Genomic DNA, 22623 nt, shown 5'->3' with positions numbered 1-22623 from the left:
CATTAGACATTGTATCATTTTACCTATAAATATTGGTATTTCATTTTGCATTTCTAAAAGGTAAGGTTCCCCCCTTTTAGCATAAGTGTAACATTATCACTATGGGGAAAAAAAAAACCCACAATTCCTTTTTTCATCACATATCCAATAAGTGTATTTCCCCAGTCATACTGTGAATGCATTTTTCCTTTAAAATGAAGCTCCTTCTTTGAACTGGAATCCAATCAGAGTCCAAATGATAGTTAATCTTCTCTATCCCTGTTTTGTTTTTTGACCCTTCCAATTTATTTGTTAGAGAAACCAGCAATTTTTGTCCTATGGAATGTCCCTTATTCTGGAGTTTGCTGTTTGCATCCTGGAGATATCCTTTAACACATCCCTCTGTCCTCTCTGTTTCTTGTAAAATGGTAATTAGATCTAAAGACTTGCCCATATTTTGGTTCAGCTTAAATTTTTGCTAATCCAACTTCCTAGGTAATGGTCTGTACCTTTGTGAGGAGATGCATAATGTCTGATTGGAATCTAACACATTTTGAAACAAACTCAGAGATATAGCATGAGAGATACTTAGTATTCAGTTTTCCTACCTTTTTCAGTGTGTAAATTTTCTTTTTTTAAAGTTGAAATATAGTTGATATACAGTGTTATTTAGTTTTAGATGTACTGTGTAGTGATTTGAGATTTGTATACATTATGAGATGATCATCACAGTAAATCTAATAATCCTCTGTCCCCATACAAAGTTACTGCAGTGTTATTGACCATACTCCTTATGTTATATATTATATCCAACTCCCTCTCCCTTTTGACAGTCAGCTGTTTGCTCTCTGTATCTGTGAGTTTGTTTTCATTTTGTTTTGCTTTTTAGAGTCCACATTTATTGTTATCCTGTGGTATTCATCTTTCTCTATCTTATTTTACTTGGCATAGTACCCTCTAGATCCATCCATGTTATCACAAATGCAAAATTTCAGTTTTTAGTGACTGAGTAATATTCCTGTGTGTGTGTGTGTGTGTGTGTGTGTGCGCCCGTGCGCACACGCACACATAACACATCTTCTTTATCCATTCATCTATTGATGGGTCCTGAGATTGCTTCTGTATCATGACTATTATAAATAATGCTTCAGTGAGCATTTGAGTCATGTATCTTTTTGAGTTAGTGTTTTTTTTTTCCCCTGATAAATACCAGATGCTAAATTGCTAGATCGTATGACAGTTCTATTTTTAATTTTTTTGAGAAACCACAATACTGTGTTCCATAGTAGTTGTAATAATGTATAATCACACCAACAGTGCACAAGGGTTCCCTTCACACTACATCATTGGTAACACTAGTTATTTGTTGTCTTTTTAATAATAGCCATTCTGACGGGTGTGAGGTGATAGCTCACTGTGGTTTTGATTTGTATTTCCCTGATGATTAGTGATGTTGAGCATCTTTTCATGTGCCTGCTGGCCATCTGTTTGTCTTCTTTGGAGAAATGTCTGTTCATGTTCTCTGCCCATTTTTAAAATCAGGGTGTTTTTTTTTTTTTTTTTTTTTTTTTTTGGTGTTGAGTTGTATGAGCTTTCTATGTATTGAATATTAATTCCTTATCGGATATATTATTTACAGATATTTTCTCCCATTCAAGTGGGCTGCCTTTTCTTTTGTGGATAGTTTCCTTGTCTGTGCAAAAAGCTTTTAATTTGATGTGACCCTGTTTGTTTAATTTTGCTTTTTTTTCCCTTGCCTGAGAAGATATAGCCAAAAAAATACTGCTAAGACCAATGTCAAAGATGGTACTTCTTAGTTTTTTCCTAGGAATTCTGTTATTCAAGTCTTATATTTATAAAGTCTTTAATCCATTTTGAATTTATTTTTGTGTATGGTAAGAGAAATCAATATGAATTTCTTATATAACAGACATACAGAAAAGTTCACAAGAACCTAACTGCTTGATGAATTTTTCCAAAGTAGACACATACCAGTGTAGTCAGTCCTGAGCACAAGAAACAATATATTATTGTATCCTCAGAGCCCCTCCTATCCCCTTCTAGAGATTGTCCTCCATGCCCCAACAGAAAATTACTATCATGACTTACAACATCATAGATGAGGTTTTCTTATATTTCAATGCTGCATAAATTATGTCTTTACTCTTAATGTCTGGCTACTTTCATTCAGTCTGTTTGTGAAATGGGTCCATGTGGTCGTACTTCATTTCTGTCTACTATGAATATCTCACACTGTGTGACTACCTACCAATGGATTCTTTCCACGCTGGGTGGTTATCAATATTAGGCATTCTAGTACATATCTTCTGTTGAAAAATTATATGTATTTCTGTTGGGTATATACTTAGGAGCAGATTGGCTTGGTCATAGTGGGCATATATGTTCAGTGTTAGTAGATGTTACCAATTATCTAACATGGTTCTACTAATTGAGAGCTGCTACTAGCAGCGTTTGAGTGCCTGCCAGTCTTAGCAGTACTTGGTGTTTTCCTCTCTTCTTCATTTCATGTTGTGGCATAATGTTATGGTTTTAATTTGTGTTTCTTTGATGACTAATACAGTTGAGCACCTGTTATCATGCTTATTGACCATTTGAATATTTCCTTTTGTAAGAGGTCAGTTCAAGTCTTTTTCTACTTTACTGTTGAGTAGTCTTTTTCTTACTGATTTGCAGGCATTCCTTATATGTTCTAAATGAGTTCTTTGGTAATATATGTTGCAAACGTTTTTTATTTGGAGTGCTTTCTTCTAAAGGATAATTAACATACCATGCATATCACACAGTCAGTGTATCAAAACACAGAATATTTTGATTGCCTAGAGAGTTCCCTTGTACTCTACCCAGTCCATACCCTCCCTCCCACAAAAGGAGCCACTCATCTGATTTTTATAACCATATGTTAGTTTTGCCTGTTATAGAACTTTGCACAAGTGATCTCCACTGGTACATGCTTTTTGTGTTCAACTTCTTTCACTTAGCATATTTTTGAGATTCATACATCTTGTTGCCTGTATCAGTATTGTCTTTTTCATTGCTGAGTAGTATTCCATGGTATATGCTACCAGTTTGATATTCATTCTCCTGTTGATGGACCTCAAATTGTTTCCAATTTATGATTATTATGAATAAAGATGCTATGAACATTCTTATACAGGGCTTTTTATGGATGTAGCATTTACCTTTTTAAAGTTCACTAAAGTATTTTTTTCTTTAATCATACTAAATTTTCAGTTTGTTTATTGTTCTCTAGGAATTCCACATATACGAAGGCATGGATTCATGGAAAAGATTCGTTTCCTAGAAAAAATTTTTAGAAAAAAATATTCACATTAGGATTTCATTAGTTAGCTTCCCTAGTATTTTAAGTGATTTGTTTAAGGTATACTTGTGAATACCAGTTACTCTACTCATTTGGAATTTTATTCACATGGATCTTTCCTTCTTCCCTATAGTTGTATGAACATAAGTAATTGACTTTACCGTAGTTATTTGCAGTTGCATTAGTAAAGACCTTGTCTTTGGAAGATGATTATTTAGTCAAATATATCAGCCTCCAAACCTAACACCCTGAGTTTGGAGCGTTTTAAATACTCCTTGAGAATGGGGACAAGTGAACATTCTAAAAACAGATAAATAGTTTACAATTATTAGAAAATACAATGGTAGAAAAAATAATCCTGTTCTATATGTTACATTGGAGGTATGTGTGATAAGAATGGGGCAATCTTAAGTAAAAAACCACTCCTGAACTCATGCTGTCCAATGCTCATGATGTTACTTTCTATAAATACTCTTGAAATATGAGAGCTTTGATCCTGTTGCCAAAATAATGTGAGATCCTATAAATTTTCTAATTATAAATGACAGTATTTTAATTTCATTCCACTGTGCCTCTGTCCTGTCTCGTCGTTGTCGCCCTCCCCCACACCCCTACTCCAGCCCAAGAAAAATGGTGTGACTGGATCACTACAAGTCACAGGGTTGAGTTAAAGCACACATCATTTCCATGACTGCTCTTCCCCCACATAACTGGTGCCAAGCGCAAATAGGCTGCTCCTTCTTTTATTCTGTGCCGGACCAAATGGTTAAAGTTATCTGTCAAAAGCTAGTCTAGTAGAAGTTCTTTTTCTCAACTGGGACATAAAGTCTGTTTCTTTAAGACAGTTTGGAAAAGCTCTGCATAGAAGAGATAAGGAATTTGGAATTGAGTTTTGTATCTCTTGGTTGCTCCAAGACTACTGTGATTACTTAATGTGTAGTTGCAGTTTAATATTGATTATACAGTATCAGTATACAGTTATGGTGTGTTCAGCACGTATGGAAACTGTGATCATAAAGAGTTTGCTTTAATGTCATTTCTGACGATAGTGTTTCATTTTGGAGGGACAGTAATTACAAATGGAGTTCTTTGTAGCAGTTCAATTTTGCACATTTTAAAATTCCAAATCTACCTCTAGGTGGCAGCACTAGACACTTTTTCCCTGTTTGATTTCAGGCTTAACGATTTATGGTATAAGTAGTAAAACTTTTAAGTTTCCTGAAACTTTGAAATAAGCTGTTTATCGCCAGTTTTGTGCAGATTTGGAAAAATTAACTTCTATGTTGAATAAGTTTGGGGTTTAAACGTGAATTTTAACCTTAAAAAAGGATTCCAGCAGTAATGATCCATATTTTTAACATGACTTCTTAATATGTTTTCTTAAAAAGATTTAACTTAGCTCTCTGTGATTTGCCTGTTGAACTTAAAATTGTCCTTCCAAGAAAATCACTTCTTTGTGATATTTTTATATTCAAGTAACTTGTACAAGGGTTGTTATATACTTAATATTTTAAGGTGTCTTCTCCCTATTTTCTATTGAAAAAAATATGCCATTTTGACTTATGGCCAGAAGTACTGAGATGAAGTCCCTTTTCTTGAAAAAAATCAGCTTGTGTGTAAATCTGAAGTAATTAGCTGGGCCAGTTGGTTTTGTGATTGCCCTGGGCAGATAAGGGTGGTTTGTGGGAATGGACATTTAAAGTAGACGTTTCATAAGGCCTGGTAATTTTTATAACTCTCAGTCACTTGTTGGGCTTTTGTCCATAAGTAGCAGGACAACCCATGTCCAGTTGTGGTGTGTTCAGCGGGCAGGCTGCCTCAGGTACACTCAGTGGATATGACTGGTAGGGAGGCCTATAAAAGCTTTCGTTGCTTCCTGGTTGCAGCCCAACCAGTTTTGTCTGTGTGCAAACCCAGCTTTGTTTTGTTCCTTGATATTTAGGTTGTGAAAGAAGCTTGTCTTTTAGAAAACCCTTGCTTATTTTTTTCCATACTCTTTGAAGAGTATTGGCCTGGGAAATTGGTGGAATAATCATACCATCAGAGAAAAACTGGAGCTGCTTTCTCATAATCCCGAATAAAGCAAGACATGTGAATACAGTTGGATACAGTGAAGACAGTTGAATACAGTTCAGGAATTTGCAGCAGTTACCCTTCACTGCAGAGAAGAAATGGCACCATTCACAGGGGTGGGCCTAGTTTCTCTCACTCCATTCCTCTGTCTCTCCTTGTCTTTAAAGGAGAGGATATATATTCCCCCACACTTCACTAACTTGCTGTTTCTCTTAAGCTGTAGGTAACTTGTAAGATAAAAATGTATAGTGAGCCTTGGGGTCACGTGGCTAGTGAGCCATGTGATCTATGTTACAATAATTTATATCACTAACCAAGAACAGGTTTTCAATTTGTTTTGTATGTGTAGTCTTTGTTTTTATTATACACTATCATGTTGGGAAATACTCACTTTAATTACTTTAAAGAGCAGCTATTAACTTGGCTGCAACATGAATGTGCGTTTCATGTATTTTTCCAAATGTATAATTTTGAATGAATACTAAATGATGGATAAATAATGTTCACCCACTATTTTATTTTTTCATTCATGTGGCATTTATTGAGTGCTTTTTACATGATTGGCATCATTGAAAATGATTTGTCCCCTAATGTCTGATTTAAACTTTAAAAGTGCATAGTAGCTCCATTTTGCAGATGAGAAAACCAATACTCAAGAATCTTTTCACTTTTTCTTTTTTAATCACAAAGCTATGCATTTCTTTCCAACTCTGTCCACAAGCCAACTCCCCAGTGGGTTTTTTTTTTCCCTTTTCATTCTTTTTTCAGCACCTTTCCACTGCCAGAGTCAACCCTAAGTCTTTTATGATTATGAGATGTCACTTGACAGTTGACCAGCTAGGATTTAGAATCTTGTCACTGAATTCTAAATATATCTGTTAGATTATCTAACTATGCAAGCTGTTGATAGAGATAAAACAATTTTTAGGTGTTTTTAGTATTTGGACTTTTATGCTCAGTGACTTTTACATTACTTATTTACATTTATACTAAAATAAACATGATAGCTTTATATTTCTAACCAAAAAATACCTAGAATTCTTAGGGATTGCTAAGGAATACTTTCAAGAAAATAAGATATACAGGGGAATAATTATCTTAAAGTATAAATTCATATAGTGGATTTTGACATATATGCTTTAGTCAACGGTAAGTTAAATTTGTTGGTCTTAAAATCTTTCCTTTTCTCAAATAGCTTGGGGAAACAAGATAGTGTAAACTATGCATCAGTTGATTTCTTATGTTGTTTTGATTGAAATATAGAAGGTATATTTGGCTTCAGGATTGTCATGGGACATTTTGGCCTATAGAATTTGTAGATCATTGTTTTTGCACGTATTTTAAATTTCTGAATTCAGAACAGTAAAACCATGTTGCGTTTTGATAGATGCTGCTACTGAATTTTAACCACTGAATTAGATAGCAACCTCCATGCTGTTAGCTACTGAGCCAAGATGGAATTGACCACTGCATTGAAATCAGGGTTAGCAGTTGTGTCTGCACTTGAAGGAGTTGTAATAGCAGTGAACTTGTTTTCCTTAATGGGATTTTTATTCTCTGTTTTCAGTTTTAATGGTAATACTTTGATTTTGGAGATTTTAATAGTGCATTTTGGGGGAGATTTTCACTGTAACTTTAAGAAAATAGTAAAACCATCCCATAGAAGTAGTAGTTTCCAAATGCAAATGTCCAGTAGCCTGTTTCTGCATTGTTTTGATGCAGTTTGTTTTGTTTATAATTTCCTTAAAAAAAAAAAAAGTCATTTGTCTTGATGATATGAGCCTCTATCTTGAGTTCAAATGGTTGTGTATGTATTTCATGAATTTGAAACAACTCTTCTGATTTCTTTGTAGTATTTTTAGGAGAAGGGAATTCCAATAATTGTACCTTTCTGAATTTATTTTTTCTTTGACATTAATAGGACTTGACCCCACCCAATTTAGAGTTCATCATTATCATAAAGATGAAGAGAATGATGCTTTACTTGGTGGCCCAGCACACCTCACGGATGAAGAGAAATACAAGGACTGTGAAAGGTTCAAATGCCCATGCCCTACATGTGGAACCGAGAATATTTATGATAGTGTCTTAGATGGTTCGGTTAGTTATTTTTGTTTCTTTTTGTTTCTTTTGTGAGTGAACGAGTATAAAGTCCTCTTTCTCTCCCCTGTATGTGTAAAAAGGAAAAATGTTTTTATGTGTTTAAAGAATTTTGGCATCATATGAATTCTGCCTTCACAACTTACGTTATTTCTGCTTAAAACCTCTTGATAGAGTGTACTTGAATATTTGTTTTTGGCTTCCTAGAATGCTTGGCCTTGGTTTTTTAAATGGAATCTCCTAAAAATTCTAAATTATCTTAAAGTATTTTTATGGTAATTTCTTAATTAGTAACCTGTATTTCTCCACTCCCAGCCCAATTTATTAAGACTTAGAGTGATATTTTCCTTTATCTTAAATCAAGTTAATGGGAACTAAGTGTTTTTGGAAAGTTTTTGTTTATCTTTACACATCCCACTTGCCTCCTTTTTGACAAAGTTACTCTGATGATCTTTTCTGCTGTCTTTGCATATCAGGCATTAAAAAAGTCACAAGGAGACATTTCTCTCAAGAAGTACTGCCAAAAAATGTATCATTGACCTTGGATCAGAACTTGAAACTTGGCCAATCTACTTGATTCCACTGCAGTGTTATACATGTACTAGCCATGGGCAAATGAGTAGGCAGCAGAACCATGTAAAACCTTGAAACTGAAAGAAAATACATCCTTTATCTAAATTAAAAGTAATTATTTTAAGTTAATTTGGACAAACAGCAGATGTTTTGCATTTTTTTGAATCAAAACAAAGCAGTCTTTGGAAGCAAGTGCAAGGAAGAGGCAGACACAGATCAGCAATACTTGCTAAATCCTTGAGTTTTGCTTCATTACAGCTGTAAATAAGATAGTTAATTGCATGGAGGCTTGACGACTTGCAGATGGGCTAACTGTGGAAGAGCCGATGTCAAGCTCTAAAATCTCTTCCACCTGGAATTGCTTAGTGTGGCGGGGTAGGGTTATGTACCAGATTGGAGCAGGAAACCAAGATGTTTTAAGTATCAAGAAGGAAAACAAATGCTCCAGAAACCCCAACGGTTTTCCTGTATATTACATTTGCTTTGTCTTTGTTTAAAACAAAACAAAACGTTTTCTCCAACTACTAATAATTCATTGTTTCAAATTTGTTCTCCTCCTCTCTCTCCCCTCCCCCAAATACATTTCATTTGTAGGGGACGGGGTTACAGAAGTTTTAGATTTGCTAAGCTAATGATGTGATCATTTTGTAGTGTAACACTTAATTTTTAGACTTTATTCTTAAAAATTAAGTTGGTAGTACTAAGCAAACTATTGTCATTAATATTCTTGCATTGTCTTCAAGTTTGGAATGAATAAATACAAATTTAAATTGTTGCTCAGTATCTCTAAGAAAGGTGTTTATTTCCAGTAACTTGACTTCACTGGTATTTTCAGAGGGGAGACTACTTTATCCATGGAGTCTGCCATGTATTGAATGTAAAAAAAGTGATTTCAGGGTTTTCCCTTCAGTTTTCTTCTCCATTATCATAGTGACAAGAGTGTGTGACTGAGGGGATCTTTGAGTAGAAAGTGGTTGAGAAAATAAGGTTAAAAACTTAGCAATAAAATGAATTAAGAATATAGTACAGCAGGACAGCATGTAAGTATTTAAGCACAGAAACCTTTCATAATCTTTTTTTTGTTTGTCTTAACTTCTGTAGGGAACTGATATGGAGCCCAGCTTGTATCGTTGCAGTAACATCAATTGTAAGGCTTCTCCTCTGACCTTTATGGTACAGCTGAGCAACAAATTGATCATGGACATTAGACGTTGCATTAAAAAATACTATGAAGTAAGTATCTACCATAAGTTTCTTACATATGCAATGTACTTAGATTTGATACTTGTTTTAAAATGGTTTTTTGTATTATTGTTTTTTTCCCAAAACTAAAATTTCGAAAAGATGAAGGAAAATGATTTGATTTTTCTATTGGGGATTTTCATCTCATTTTATTTTTAGAAATGAAGCTTTTGCTTTTAAGAAAAAATGAAAATATAATCAGGAAGAGGTTTAGTTTCTTGCTACCTAACTAAAATGAAGTTATATGGTCACTCAGATCTTTGGGCAGAGGAGGAAAAGTCAATATTAACCTTTCTTTGGCAACTAGAACTGTAACATCATGTATGGTGATTTATAATAAACTGCCAACCAGCTAACACTTTTTGTTTATGTGGTAATCTAAACCATTTCATAGCTTAATTTTCCAAGGAAATCAGAATAAACGTTTTTTAAGTTTAAATGCAGTTTGTCTGTCATTTTAAAAGAGAATGTCTAATTTTTATAAACATATAGTAAAAATTCCAAAAGAGTGAGTGAGCTGTCTGCATTATAAAGAAGCCTTCTTTCAAAGTTTTGGTTTTGTTTTTAACACATTTCATATGAATGAGTTTTTTCTCTTAAAAAGTTAAAATTAAAAAAACCCCACATTTCCTATTTGATTTTTCTTAGTGTTTCATTATGTCACTTGTCATCTAAAACATTTTCTATTACTTTGAAAGCTCACTGTAACTTATGTAAAGAGGCTACACTGGCAAGGTATTTCCAAAAAATGCTCAGGTTCTATTAGGTAAGACTCTTGACTTTGATCAGTATCATTTTATAATTTCTACTATATGTTACTTAACATACAATATAGCATTCTCTTCTTTAAAATCTAACTCATTAAATGAAAATCAAGTATTAGATCATTAGGATGAAGAGTGAAAACATAGAGTTCTAGTGTTGTGATTTTTGGAGTAGAATAATTTATATTTGTCAAGGAAAAAACCCAAGTAGGATTGTCTGAAGATATTTTTAAAATAGTAATTATGGCTACATTTTGGGAAGTCTGAAATATTTTAGTGAATAATCCTGTGCTGCACTTAATGAACATTGGATGGGAATAAAGGTTATCTGTGGGTTCACATTCCGCAGTAGATGAAATGTTCAGCACGTGAAATGTTAGGTCTTTATTTAGCATAAAGAGCCCAAATCAAAACTATTCAGCTCGTTTACAGACCTCAGTGGGCAGAGCATGATTCTTGACTCTTGGGAAGAATTCCGAGTCTTCTCTCTGTGTTTAGTCTATCAGATTCTTCACCATGGAAATGTTAATACTAGGAGAAGCTCATCTATTTCCTTCTCTAAGAACGGGCAATCTGTTTTGACTAAGTTAGGAATAGGCAGAAAAATGATCTTCTGAATAGTTAGAAATAACCCTAACTGAAAGATTGATTTCGAATTGTGTGTGTGTTGTGGTGGTAGTGGTTATATAAGTATTGTTCAAGCTTAATAATCTAGCTTTAGGCATCCAGACATTTAACCCGAGGTTTCTATAGCATTTAATTGTCTTGTCTATCTCACTAACAGTTACAGTTTTCCTGTTGTTAACTGCCTACTTGATTGACTTTCCTAAGAAATTTCAAATTAAAATACCCAAATGTCATTCCTACAGTTGAAGGGTGATATGACCGTTGTCAAAATTAGGAACCTATTTCTCTTTTTATTGACATTAGGCATATGTGATTGTCTGGGAGAGAAAGAAATCCATTATTCCTTCTTTTCCTGACCCCATGATGAACAAATGTTTCAAATATCCTCAAAATCAGAGCTTTTATATGTTATACTTTGTTGTTATACTTTATCAGTAGAGTGTTCTCTTTCTTCCTGACCCCAGATTTAAATGAACTTGGCCAGTAGAGAGATATGGTGTTTCTTTTGTTAACGTGCCTCTAAATGATACTGGTTACAGTTATTTGAGCGTGATACATGGTATCGGTGGTAGTCCTGCTGGAGGTCAACAGACCAAGTGTACTGGAGATAAGAGTGTTGGTAGTAAGTACTATGGAGAAGGCAAGAGCACCCTAGTCCAGTACTCTTGCCTGGAAAACCCCGTGGACGGAGGAGCCTGGTAGGCTGCAGTCCATGGGGTCGCAAAGAGTCAGATAGGACTGAGCAACTTCACTTTCACTTTTCACTTTTCATGCATTGGGGAAGGAAATGGCAACCCACTCCAGTGTTCTTGCCTGGAGGATCCCAGGGACAGAGGAGCCTGGTGGGCTGCCGTCTATGGGGTCGCACAGAGTCGGACATGACTATAGTGACTTAGCAGCAGCAGCAGCAGCAGTAAGTACTAAGATTAAGTGTCTCTTCTCTGAAGCTAATGACCAAAAAGTTTCCTCCTATTTTGCAAGTTAAAAAATGCTCCCCATTGGACATAAAATTATGTCCAGTGAGAGCAAGAGCCTCCATGTTTTTTTCATGTTAGTTTTAGAATCACTGCAGGTAAAGAAGAACATGCATTGAGAAAGGAGTCATCTCCATAAGGAAGAAGATTTAGTAAGACAGTGGAGGAGTAAGGTACTTGACCAGACACTGTAACCTGCCAAGGAACATAGTTCTAGATCACTGAGAAGATCTGGTTGTCAAGAACAAAGGGGCCAAAGTTTAATCACTCTTCAAAAAATATGCCGCATATTCTGTTATTTTCTGTTATGAATAAATAGTGCTGAATGAATAAATGTGATGAAACAAACATTAAAAGTTTTATATATCTGAGAATCAGTCTACATCATATCATAATATTTTAATGTTGGCTCCTTTAATAAGAGGGGAAATGCTTTTTCCTCTCACCATATAGCAATGATTGTGTCCTTCAGATTCTTGTTTCCTAGAATATTTAAATTTCTGTTTATATAAAAATACAAAAAGCACCAAGCAAGGATATTTTAAGTAATTTATGAATTTCTTGAGGAGGAAAATACCTCTAATGCTTTATCTCAAGATTTGATGAAGCACTGGAAGACTTTGAGGCAGCACAGAAAGCTCTAATACAAAGTTGATTTCATGCCCTGGTCCTAATTGGTTCCTCTGTACAAAGTTAAAATTGAATGATATTTTTTGAAAAATCATAAAAAGCCAGTTTAAAGACTATATCTCTAAGCTTTTAAGGATGTTTTTGAAAAACTCAATTTTACAGTGAAAAATTGATATGTGTTCCCCCTCCCCTTAAATTCTGCTTTAGAAGAGCAAATAGACACACACACACACACACACACACACACAAGGGGAGAGAAACACTAGCTAATCTAAATTGGGAAATGAAGAGGGCTTTTTTTAAGCATGAAAATTTCATCGTCTTGTCAGCTGGCAGAATGCCTGCTGTGTGGATTCACAAAGGCTAAGAATTACACTTTCATGAAATTTTCCTCACTAACTGCCCTGGTTAATTTGAAAGATAACCCACTGTTCTAATTCATTCCTCAATTGGGCGGTGCAGGTTTTATCTTTGATCTGACAAAGCATTTGTGTTAATCGTTTTGGCCCTCCACTAGACACTCTTGGGATTGTGCTTTTACAATAAATGTGTCTGTGATAGCTCTTTAGTCTATTATACTTACAATAGATCCATAGAACTGGTAATTAATTCTCCACTGCTTTGGAAATGGGAAGAATAGGTGTAGCTCTGTCAAGTGCTGCTGGGAAGTTTGTTTAGCTGGTTCATTTTTGAAGTGTTCCCCTCAGCCATCCATGAGGCAGCCACAGAAGAGTCTGAGATTGAGATGCTGCCCACCCTGAAGACTTGCTGATAAATGGGAAATCTGACCCCTCTTGGTACCTGGGAGGGGGTAGTGGGTCATTTACTTTCATCTCAAGTACTATTAGTTATAATGTACATTAAACCCTCATTTTAATACTTAAAGAGCCTTTGGTTGCTAAAGGTGGATAGTCAACTAAAATACGCTCCTCAGTCCCCATTGATGGCTTATGCAGGTTTTAGAATGTTCCAGTTGGGTGAAATGTATTCCTCACCAGTCTTGTAGTGTTGCCAGCTACTTGTAAAGGAGCATTGCTCAGGGCATTTCACTATGGTTTTTAAACAGTAGTATTGCTGGCCCTCAATCAAGAAAGTGAATAGCTAGTCAGTGCTGTGCATATGATAACATTCATTAGTTGCTAGGACCAGAAATTGGTGGTTGAATTCCTTAGGAATTTGCTGTTGGTTTTACAGTCTCAGAATTTTCCTGACATAAGCTTTCTGAGGACAGGACCTGTACTTTTCTCTGATGAGACCATCTGAGATCTCTCTTCTAGCCCTTTGCTCCTGGTAGTGTATGCATTTTAATGTTTAGCAATTTGCTTCCTTGTTTTTTCTTTAAATTTCTTTTTTTGCACTGTTGTCATATTGGCAGATGATTTATTAGTGGTTCACAAGATTCTCAGGCTCACACAAGACTCCATAGTATTTTAATATGAAAGCATTGATAAAGCCCTTTGTTACCCTGTCTTCTCTGTTTTATGTCACTGATTACTGTTGATTTCAATATATGCCTATCTCCCAAGTTTATAGCCTTAATTAGTTGTCTCCCCAAAGCAAATATCAGGCAAAGAGGCATTGACCAGAAATATTTTTATCATGATACAAAATCACATTGTGTAGAAACATACTTTTATTGTCCTGATATGAGTCTCACTCTTACTACACAAGGTGGCAGAGAGTGGCTGCCTAGCCATTCTTCCTCGCACATTCCTACTCTCTCCCTTTTTTTTCCCCTTTTCCTTCTTAGTTTATTAATTGTGGTATAAGTCACATTTAAAAAATCTCTTTTGGACCCACTTTTATGAGGAGTTCCAAAAATAACATCCAGTGTCACTTGCCTCGTGAAGCGGACTTTCTTATGCTGATGTGTGTGAGCACCTAGTAGAGAAAGGAGCATTTGACCAGGGATGCTGAGCCTCAGTGTGGTGGCAGGGAAGTGGGAAGTTTTGTGTATGAAGAATCCATGGTAATTTTGTTAATTTATCATGTTTGCAAAAAACATGGTGAATTTTGTAATGGATATGTATTCCTCGAAAACAAAACTAATAACAGCCACCAAACATAATGTTGTTAAACCAGAAGTTAAACTGGAGCTACCTTTTATTAAAAGTGCAGAAAGGAGGGTAAAATACTGGTTGAAGTATTTGCTCCGCCAAAATACACATCCACTTGGGATCGTACATAGGCAACAGAATTCATGGTGTCCAACAGTGCTTGAAGGAGGACTATTTCTTTAGGAATATACAGAGCTCAATTAGTAAATAAATCTGATAATAAGAGATGAAGCAGCCTCCCACCACATCACCACCCTCACTGTACCCCCACCTGTGTAATTTACTAGCAGGGCCACTCTTATTTCCATTGCCTTTTTCTTTTCAAGTGTAGCAATACATCATGACAGCTATATTGCACAGGTGAATCTGAGGGTTTTAGAGCCATGCAATGATGTTCAGTAACTTCTGTTCCTCTGCAAATATTTGGTGTTCAATAACCCTCAAAATTTCTCATTTCTTACCTGTGGTGATGTGGGCTGATAGTTTTTAGGCTGTAGGTTGCAATATGCCGTAGTCTCACAGGTATGTTAGTTCAAATAGTTTAAACTCTAAGCACCAGTGGAATTATTGTTTATTTTCTTGCCTCTGCATTTATATTTAGAACACTTAAAAAGAACAAATTGAGTTTCTTTTTTGTAAAACCTCTTAACAGCATAATTATAAGTGGTACAAAAGGCATGCAAAGAGGCAATAGATATCCATCCCACCCATTCAGCATCCCAAGCAATGCAATCCATGCTGCCCAGTGGTACTTAAAGAAGGATTGTTCCCTTAGGAAGCCATAGAAGTCATCTTAAATCTTATTAAGACAAAATAAAAGAATTAGTATTTCTTTTTGCTCCACATCATTTAATAGGGAAGCTTAGCATAAATGAACACCAATTGCATTTTTTTAATGCAGTATTCTAATACTGAAGCCGATTGGTGGAGGTTTGGTGTGTTTTTATTAGTGAATGACTGCTTTTTCTTAAGTATGAATATTAAGCAAGCTGGTCTTGAATCAGGTACAACATTTTGCTGTGACAGCATGGTGTGTTCTCACAGAAAAATTAAGAAACATGGGATTTGGTGATGGTTGGAAGTAGGATCTCATTATATAAGTAAATTTACTACTGTACAAATTGAAGGGAATAACAGGTTAAATCTAGTGCTCTAAAATGTGCCAGCTACATGTTCTAAGCACAGAGTAACATGGTATGACTATTAGTTGTTATAAAGGAGTTGCAGTAAGCAACTTGGATCAGGTACAGCCTTATATGCCACCTGACTTAACCTTCATAGAATAACCAATGTTTCTTTGTATTCTGAAGATTTACCACAACACCTTGTTATCCTTTATTTTGTTTAATCTTAACCTATGGCATGGACCCTATTTGGGGAGGTATAGAACTAGAGCATGATCTTGAGAAACTAGCAGGGGATCCACACCAAATTCTCAGGTGCCCTGACCACAGGGAAAGCAGACCTCAGATCTTTCTGCAGCATCTGAGCTCCTGCCCGTAGGTCTCCATGTTCTTCCCCGCATATGCATATTTTCCCTCCAGAGCCTTTTGTCAGAGGTGGGGGCAGTCATAGCCAAGACTCTTGCCAGTTCTTTCCTCACATTCAGAAAGCTCAGTGCTGGCTTATATCAGTCTCCAGAGCAGCTCCTCCTAGTCTTGCGATAGACTGTGAGGTTTTGTACTCAAACACTTGGTCAGAGTTCCTGTCTAGTCGCCTAGCACTTCAGGACCTTCTCCAAGCCAGCGTTTCATAGCCTGTGAGACAACGATAGTAATAGTACCTGGCCTGTCAGGTCCTAAGAAGGACTACATGGGATGATGCATTTCAAGTGCTTAGCACCTAGAGAGTGATTGCTGTTAACACTCCTTATTCTCTTCTGAGGTAACAGTTCCTCTGTGTGCTCAGCTCTGCACGCCTGAGATTCAGCCCTGGGCTGGGGCCTTGCTACTAGGTTTGAGGCTTGTCTGGAAACTTCCATCATCTCGGTGCTCTCCCCTCCAGTCAGAACTACACAACACCGCGTGTTGTTGTCTTTCCCCCTAGCCATCCCTGCATTTTGCCAACACGGGAATTTCCTTTTTGGTATTGGTGAATGTGGTCCGAAAGTCAGCCTAAGGAAGGGACAGTGATAAGGGGAGCTTGAGGAAGCAGCTGAAAGCAAGGAAAGGACACTAGGCTCTAAGTCCTCCAGGGTCCAGCACCCAGGATTGTGCCTAACCTGGTTGGTGCTCAGTAAAAGGTTGTTGAATTCTGAGAGGCTGGTGCTATCCAGTGACTTCCTGGGTCACAAACAGCAGCACCAGGACCGCAGTCATCCTTGGGGACTCTTGCCCAGAATCCTGGTCCTCACACACGCTAAGGCAGCTGTTGATGAACAGCTGGTTGCATGCTATTGTCGTCCCTCATGGTAGAATGCTGCCAGGGTCCTGGGCGTGAGCCTTCCAAGCCCAGCCAGGCCATGGAGTCAGCGGGGACATGGGTCTGGATCACCAGTGACAGCCACCCAGCCACGCACCAGTGCAGCTGCTGAAGGGACACCTGCGGCTTCGGCGGCTTTTCAGATGGTTGGCCTCACCTGAAGGGAAAATTGGAGGTTTTTTGAAATGCTCAGGTAATGCCAAAGAAGTTGTCAAATATCTGAAAACAAGTGGGTTAAAACAGAAAACTGCTTGTGCCCCAACAGTAGAATCCCTTTTTCAGTTTGATTTCTCTAACCTGGAGTCTTTAGGAAAAATTCAACTTCAGGTCTAAACCCCATCATCGAGAGCTACTGTCTTGTAGTAACGTAAGAAACTGAACCAGAACAGATTCCATTTTAACCTTTCAAAAGTGCGATTCTCACACCATTGACCTTCTTGGCTTCAAGGAGCAAACCAGAGCTCTCGTTCTCTGTTGCACACTGAAACGAGAGAGGAGGAGGGCACCTTGGGCAGTGTCTGTCTCTCATACTTGCCTTCCCTAGAAAGTATACATTATGATTCACAGGTGAAAGTCGGTTCTTTGCAGATATGAATTTGCAGATCGTTCTGTCTAGCTTAGTCTTGTGTTCAATGGAATAACTATTTCTGTTTGAGAGGAACTTAGTTCAGCTGCCTTTCCACGGGACCATAGAAAAAGCCTGGATTCCAAAGAGGAACACTGTTAATAAGAATTAGAGCACCAATATTTTCTAATTGGTGGGTGTTGGTTTGTTTTGGGCTTGGTGTACCTCAGAAGTGGCTTTACCATTTGCTCCTACCAGCAAATGTTGGTCTTAGCTGGATTTGGAGCAGTGTTTAACTTTCTGTCCTGATTCAAAACTCATTTGATCTGTCGTACTTCCTCAAAAATACTTTAAGTTTCTACTATGCTCCAGCATATGATAACTTTCTGTTAGAGTTTTGTGAAGTATGTTATTCAGCTTCTTTGCTTAAAGATCCCCAGCCTCATTCAGGTTGCACAGGTGCTCAGGCAGGATCCTTGGCTGTTGGAGAAGCTCTTAGCATTGCTGGGAACTTAGATAATTTGCTAGCTGGCCTCTCAGGAGCCTTGTGTTGCTGGCCTTTCAGTCTCTATCCATCACCAAAGAATGTTTAAGAATTGTGTCAGGAAAAAACCCAAGCTATCCAGAATTTATGTCTATATATACTGTGAAGAAAGCTGAGTGCCAAAGAATTGATGCTTTTGAACTGTGGTGTTGGAGAAGACTCTTGAGAGAGTCCCTTGGACTGCAAGGAGATCCAACCAGTCCATTCTAAAGGAGATCAGTCCTGGGATTTCTTTGGAAGGACTGATGCTAAAGCTGAAACTCCAATTTGGCCACCTCATGGGAAGAGTTGACTCATTGGAAAAGACCCTGATGCTGGGAGGGATTGGGGGCAGGAGGAGAAGGGGACGACAGACGATGAGATGGCTGGATGGCATCACTGACTCCATGGACGTGAGTCTGAGTGAACTCCGGGAGTTGGTGATGGACAGAGAGGCCTGGCGTGCTGCAATTCATGGGGTCACAGAGTCGGACACGACTAAGCGACTGAACTGAATTGAAAATAGATATAGATACACATACACACACACACTAAAGAATTAGAAACCATATGGATGAAGTTACAGGTAATCTTTTGAGGATCATTTTTTTCTACTATAGCATTTCATCTAGTGTCAAGAAAGTCCTGCTTTAATTTTTACAGTATAGTGGCTTCTCATGCTGATGAGTGTTTACAATGTTATAGCACAGTCGTTTGCAAAGTTTTCATTCTGTGGGACCTTGCACACTCTTAAATGACTGAGAATGGCAAAGAGTTTTTGCTTATGTGGGTTATATGTATTCCTGTTTACTAAATTATAAAATGAAACATACAAAGTATTAACTCATTTATTTGACAGTAAGCATATTATATAACAAAAAGTTTTAATGAAAAATATATTACAAAGCAAAGCAATTTTGTAACAACAGTGGCATTATTACAAACTTTTGCAAATCTCTGATGTCTGGCTTCAAAGACAGCTAGAGTCTCATATCTGCCTGTGCATCCAATCTACTGTGATATGTTGTAGTGTTGTTTTGGTGGAAGTATATGAAGAAAATTTGGCTTTGCATAGGTATGTAGTTGGAAAAGATGGTATTTTAATAGCCTTTTCCATTAATAGTGGGTGTTCTTTTTTGTCACTACACCAAACCTTGTAGCATGGTAGTTTCTTAAAGGTTATTTCAAATGTGGAATCTGAAACCACATCAGTAAGCCTTTTTTACGCTTATACATTAATGTCCAGTACCTTAAATAGTATATGGTATATAACATTATATTTTTGTTTTCCAAGTATTTGACAATGAATGTATATATTTTTCAGGGGCTGGTGTTGGTTACATTTTGAAATTTATATACAGTACAGTTCACTCTCTGGTGTTCAGTTCTGTGAATGCTGACAAATGCATAAGGGTCAGGTTATGTTACTGTTACCCCAGTCAAGATACAGAACACGTTCGTCACCCAATTCCCTTGTGCTACTTCTTTGAGTTGCACTTTAAAAATAATTTCATTCGAATGACTAGTCTCATATTCCACTTTAAAAAATATATTTTTTTCTTTATTTTTGGTTGTGCTGAGTCTTCCTTGCTGAGGGCTTTTCTCTAGTTGCAATGAGCAGGGGCTACTCTCTAGTAGTGGTGCACAGGCCTGCTGTGGTAGCTTCTTGTTGCAGAGCACACCGTCTCTAGGGTGTGCAGGTTTAAGTAGTTGCAGCTCCCAGGCTCTAGAACACAGGCTCAGTAGATGTGATGCACAGGCTTAGTTGCTCTGTGGCGTGTGGAATCTTCCCAGATAAGGGTTCAAACCTGTTTCTCCTACATTGGCAGCTGGATTCTTTACCACTGAGCCACCAGGGAAGCCCTGTACCACTTTTGCTTACGAACTGTCATATTTTCCATCCATGGCATTATCTGGAACCCATCCCCAACCTTTGTACTGAAAATGCTGCCAGTCCCAGAGATGTGCAGAATTAAGCTTTGTAATGTATGTGTTTTTTTGCTTAGCTTGGAGAGGGTAAGTACTTGAGAGTCGGACACGACTGAGCGGCTTCACTTTCATTTTTCACTTTCATGCATTGGAGAAGGAAATGGCAAACCGCTCCAGTGTTCTTGCCTGGAGAATCCCAGGGACGGGGGAGCCTGGTGGGCTGCCGTCTATGGGGTCGCACAGAGTCGGACACAACTGAAGCGACTTAGCAGCAGCAGCAGCAGGCTGAGGAATATTTGTGTATAGAAATGTCATCTTCCCTGTATCTCTTCTAGGAGACCTCCTGTATAGTGATTTTTATGACATCATCTGATCCTGCATATGTCTAGGAATTATGATCTTTACAATATTTTAAACTGGTTCTAAGATCTGCAGTCTTGTCACCACCCTCTCAATCTTTAATGTGACTCAACATAATCTCCTTTTGAGTAGCTTCAGCCTTCCATCTGTAGGAAGTTCATAGTTTTGCCCAGGCCTAATATACCATGAATAGAACCCCAAAATCAACATGAGGTAGGGGAGATGCTGGTCACAGGCTACAAAGTTGCAGTTACATAGGATGCATAAGTCTAGAGCTCTAATGTTCAGTCTGATAGCTATAGTTAATAATATCATATTGAATACTACAAATTTGCTGAGAGTAGATTTCAGATGCTCTCATCACACACACATACAGAATAACTATGTGAGAAGGTAATGTTAACTAGCTTGACTGTCATAATCATTTCACTGTGTATATCTAATCATCATGTTGTACACCTTCAATATATAAAATTTTCTTTGAAAAATTAAAATTACAGGATCATAAATGGGACAATCCCTGGGCTACATTTCCCAGTGTTCCTCACAGGAATCAGGTAACAGACATGGGATTCTGGAGCTTCCTTAGTATTCAGCAATTTGAATGAAAATAGACCGTCCATCTTTTGAAAGGTTTTGGACTTTTTCGAGGTTCCTATGGAAACTTTGAAAAATTTTCAAACTGGTTTACTTGGCTCTCTGTCTGCAGGGCTGTCAGGAACTTCCTCCCTAAACACTGCTTTTTCCTGGTCTCTCCTACCAAAAGTATTGAATGTGCCTTAAAGAAAGAGACAAGTGATTTGAAACAGAGGGGATTCCATTATGGTAATATACATTATATATTACATCAGTTCAGTTCAGTTGCTCAGTCGTGTCCGACTCTTTGCGACCCCATGAATTGAAGCACACCAGGCCTCCCTGTCCATCACCAACTCCCAGAGTTCAGTCAGACTCACATCCATCGAGTCAGTGATGCCATCCAGCCATCTCATCCTCTGTCGTCCCATTTTCCTCCTGCCCCCAATCCCTCCCAGCATCAGAGTCTTTTCCAATGAGTCAACTATTCGCATGAGGTGGCCAGAGTACTGGAGTTTCAGCTTTAGCATCAGTCCTTCCAAAGAAATCCCAGGGCTGATCTCCTTTAGAATGGACTGGTTGGATCTCCTTGCAGTCCAAGGGACTCTCAAGAGTCTTCTCCAACACCACAGTTCAAAAGCATCAATTCTTTGGCGCTCAGCTTTCTTCACAGTCCAACTCTCACATCCATACATGACCACTGGAAAAACCATAGCCTTGTCTAGACGGACCTTTGTTGGCAAAGTAATGTCCCTGCTTTTCAATATGCTATCTAGGTTGGTCATAACTTTCCTTCCAAGGAGTAAGCGTCTTTTAATTTCATGGCTGCAGTCGCCATCTGCAGTGATTTTGGAACCCAGAAAAATAAAGTCTGACACTGTTTCCACTGTTTCCTCATCTATTTCCCATGAAGTGATGGGACCAGATGCCATGATCTTCGTTTTCTGAATGTTGAGCTTTAAGCCAACTTTTTCACTCTCCTCTTTCACTTTCATCAAGAGGCTTTTTAGTTCCTCTTCACTTTCTGCCATAAGGGTGGTGTTATCTGCATATCTGAGGTTATTGATATTTCTCCCGGCAATCTTGATTCCAGCTTGTGCTTCTACCAGCCCAGCGTTTCTCATGATGTACTCTGCATATAAGTTAAATAAGCAGGGTGACAATATACAGCCTTGACGTACTCCTTTTCCCATTTGGAACCAGTCTTTTGTTCCATGTCCAGTTCTAACCGTTGCTTCTTGATCTGCATATAGGTTTCTCAAGAGGCAGGTCAGGTGGTCTGGTATTCCCATCTCTTTCAGAATTTTCTTCAGTTTCTGATGATCCACACAGTCAAAGGGTTTGGCATAGTCAATAAAGCAGAAATAGATGTTTTTCTGGAACTCTCTTGCTTTTTCGATGATCCAGCAGATGTTGGCAATTTGATCTCTGGTTCCTTTGTCTTGTTTAAAACCAGGTTGAACATCTGGAAGTTCACGGTTCACATATTGCTGAAGCCTGGCTTGGCATTACTTTACTAGTGTGTGAGATGAGTGCAATTGTGCAGTAGTTTGAGCATTCTTTGGCATTGCCTTTCTTTGGGATTGGAAGGAAAACTGACCTTTTCAAGTCCTGTGGCCACTGCTGCGTTTTCCAAATTTGTTGGCATATTGAGTGCAGCACTTTCACAGCATCATCTTTCAGGATTTGAAATAGCTCAACTGGAATTCCATCACCTCCACTAGCTTTGTTCATAGTGATGCTTTCTAAGGCCCACTTGACTTCACATTCCAGGATATCTGGCTCTAGGTGAGTGATCACACTGTTGTGATTATCTTGGTCGTGAAGATCTTTTTTGTATAGTTCTTCTGTGTATTCCTGCCACCTTTTTTTAATATCTTCTGCTTCTGT

At 37.7% G+C, this 22623-nt stretch overlaps 1 protein-coding gene across 14 annotated transcripts in view; it reads left to right on the top strand.

The window, feature by feature from the left end:
* The window catches only part of POLA1 (DNA polymerase alpha 1, catalytic subunit), a 391031-nt gene that overhangs the window by 140521 nt on the left and 227887 nt on the right, over positions 1-22623 (top strand). For 13 of the 14 annotated variants that reach the window (XM_055564229.1, XM_055564223.1, XM_055564224.1 and 10 more), the window contains exons 33-34: positions 7314-7492; positions 9167-9298. In XM_055564229.1, coding sequence (XP_055420204.1) covers positions 7314-7492; positions 9167-9298 — 311 coding nt within the window. Of the gene's footprint in view, positions 1-7313; positions 7493-9166; positions 9299-11753; positions 11989-22623 lie in introns of those variants that run through there. The other variant, XM_055564236.1, reaches the window with a different exon arrangement.

The sequence above is a fragment of the Bubalus kerabau genome, chromosome X (assembly GCF_029407905.1).
Source record: "Bubalus kerabau isolate K-KA32 ecotype Philippines breed swamp buffalo chromosome X, PCC_UOA_SB_1v2, whole genome shotgun sequence".
In the NCBI taxonomy this organism is placed as follows: Eukaryota; Metazoa; Chordata; class Mammalia; order Artiodactyla; family Bovidae; genus Bubalus; species Bubalus kerabau.
This window is presented reverse-complemented; position numbering and strand designations above follow the sequence as displayed.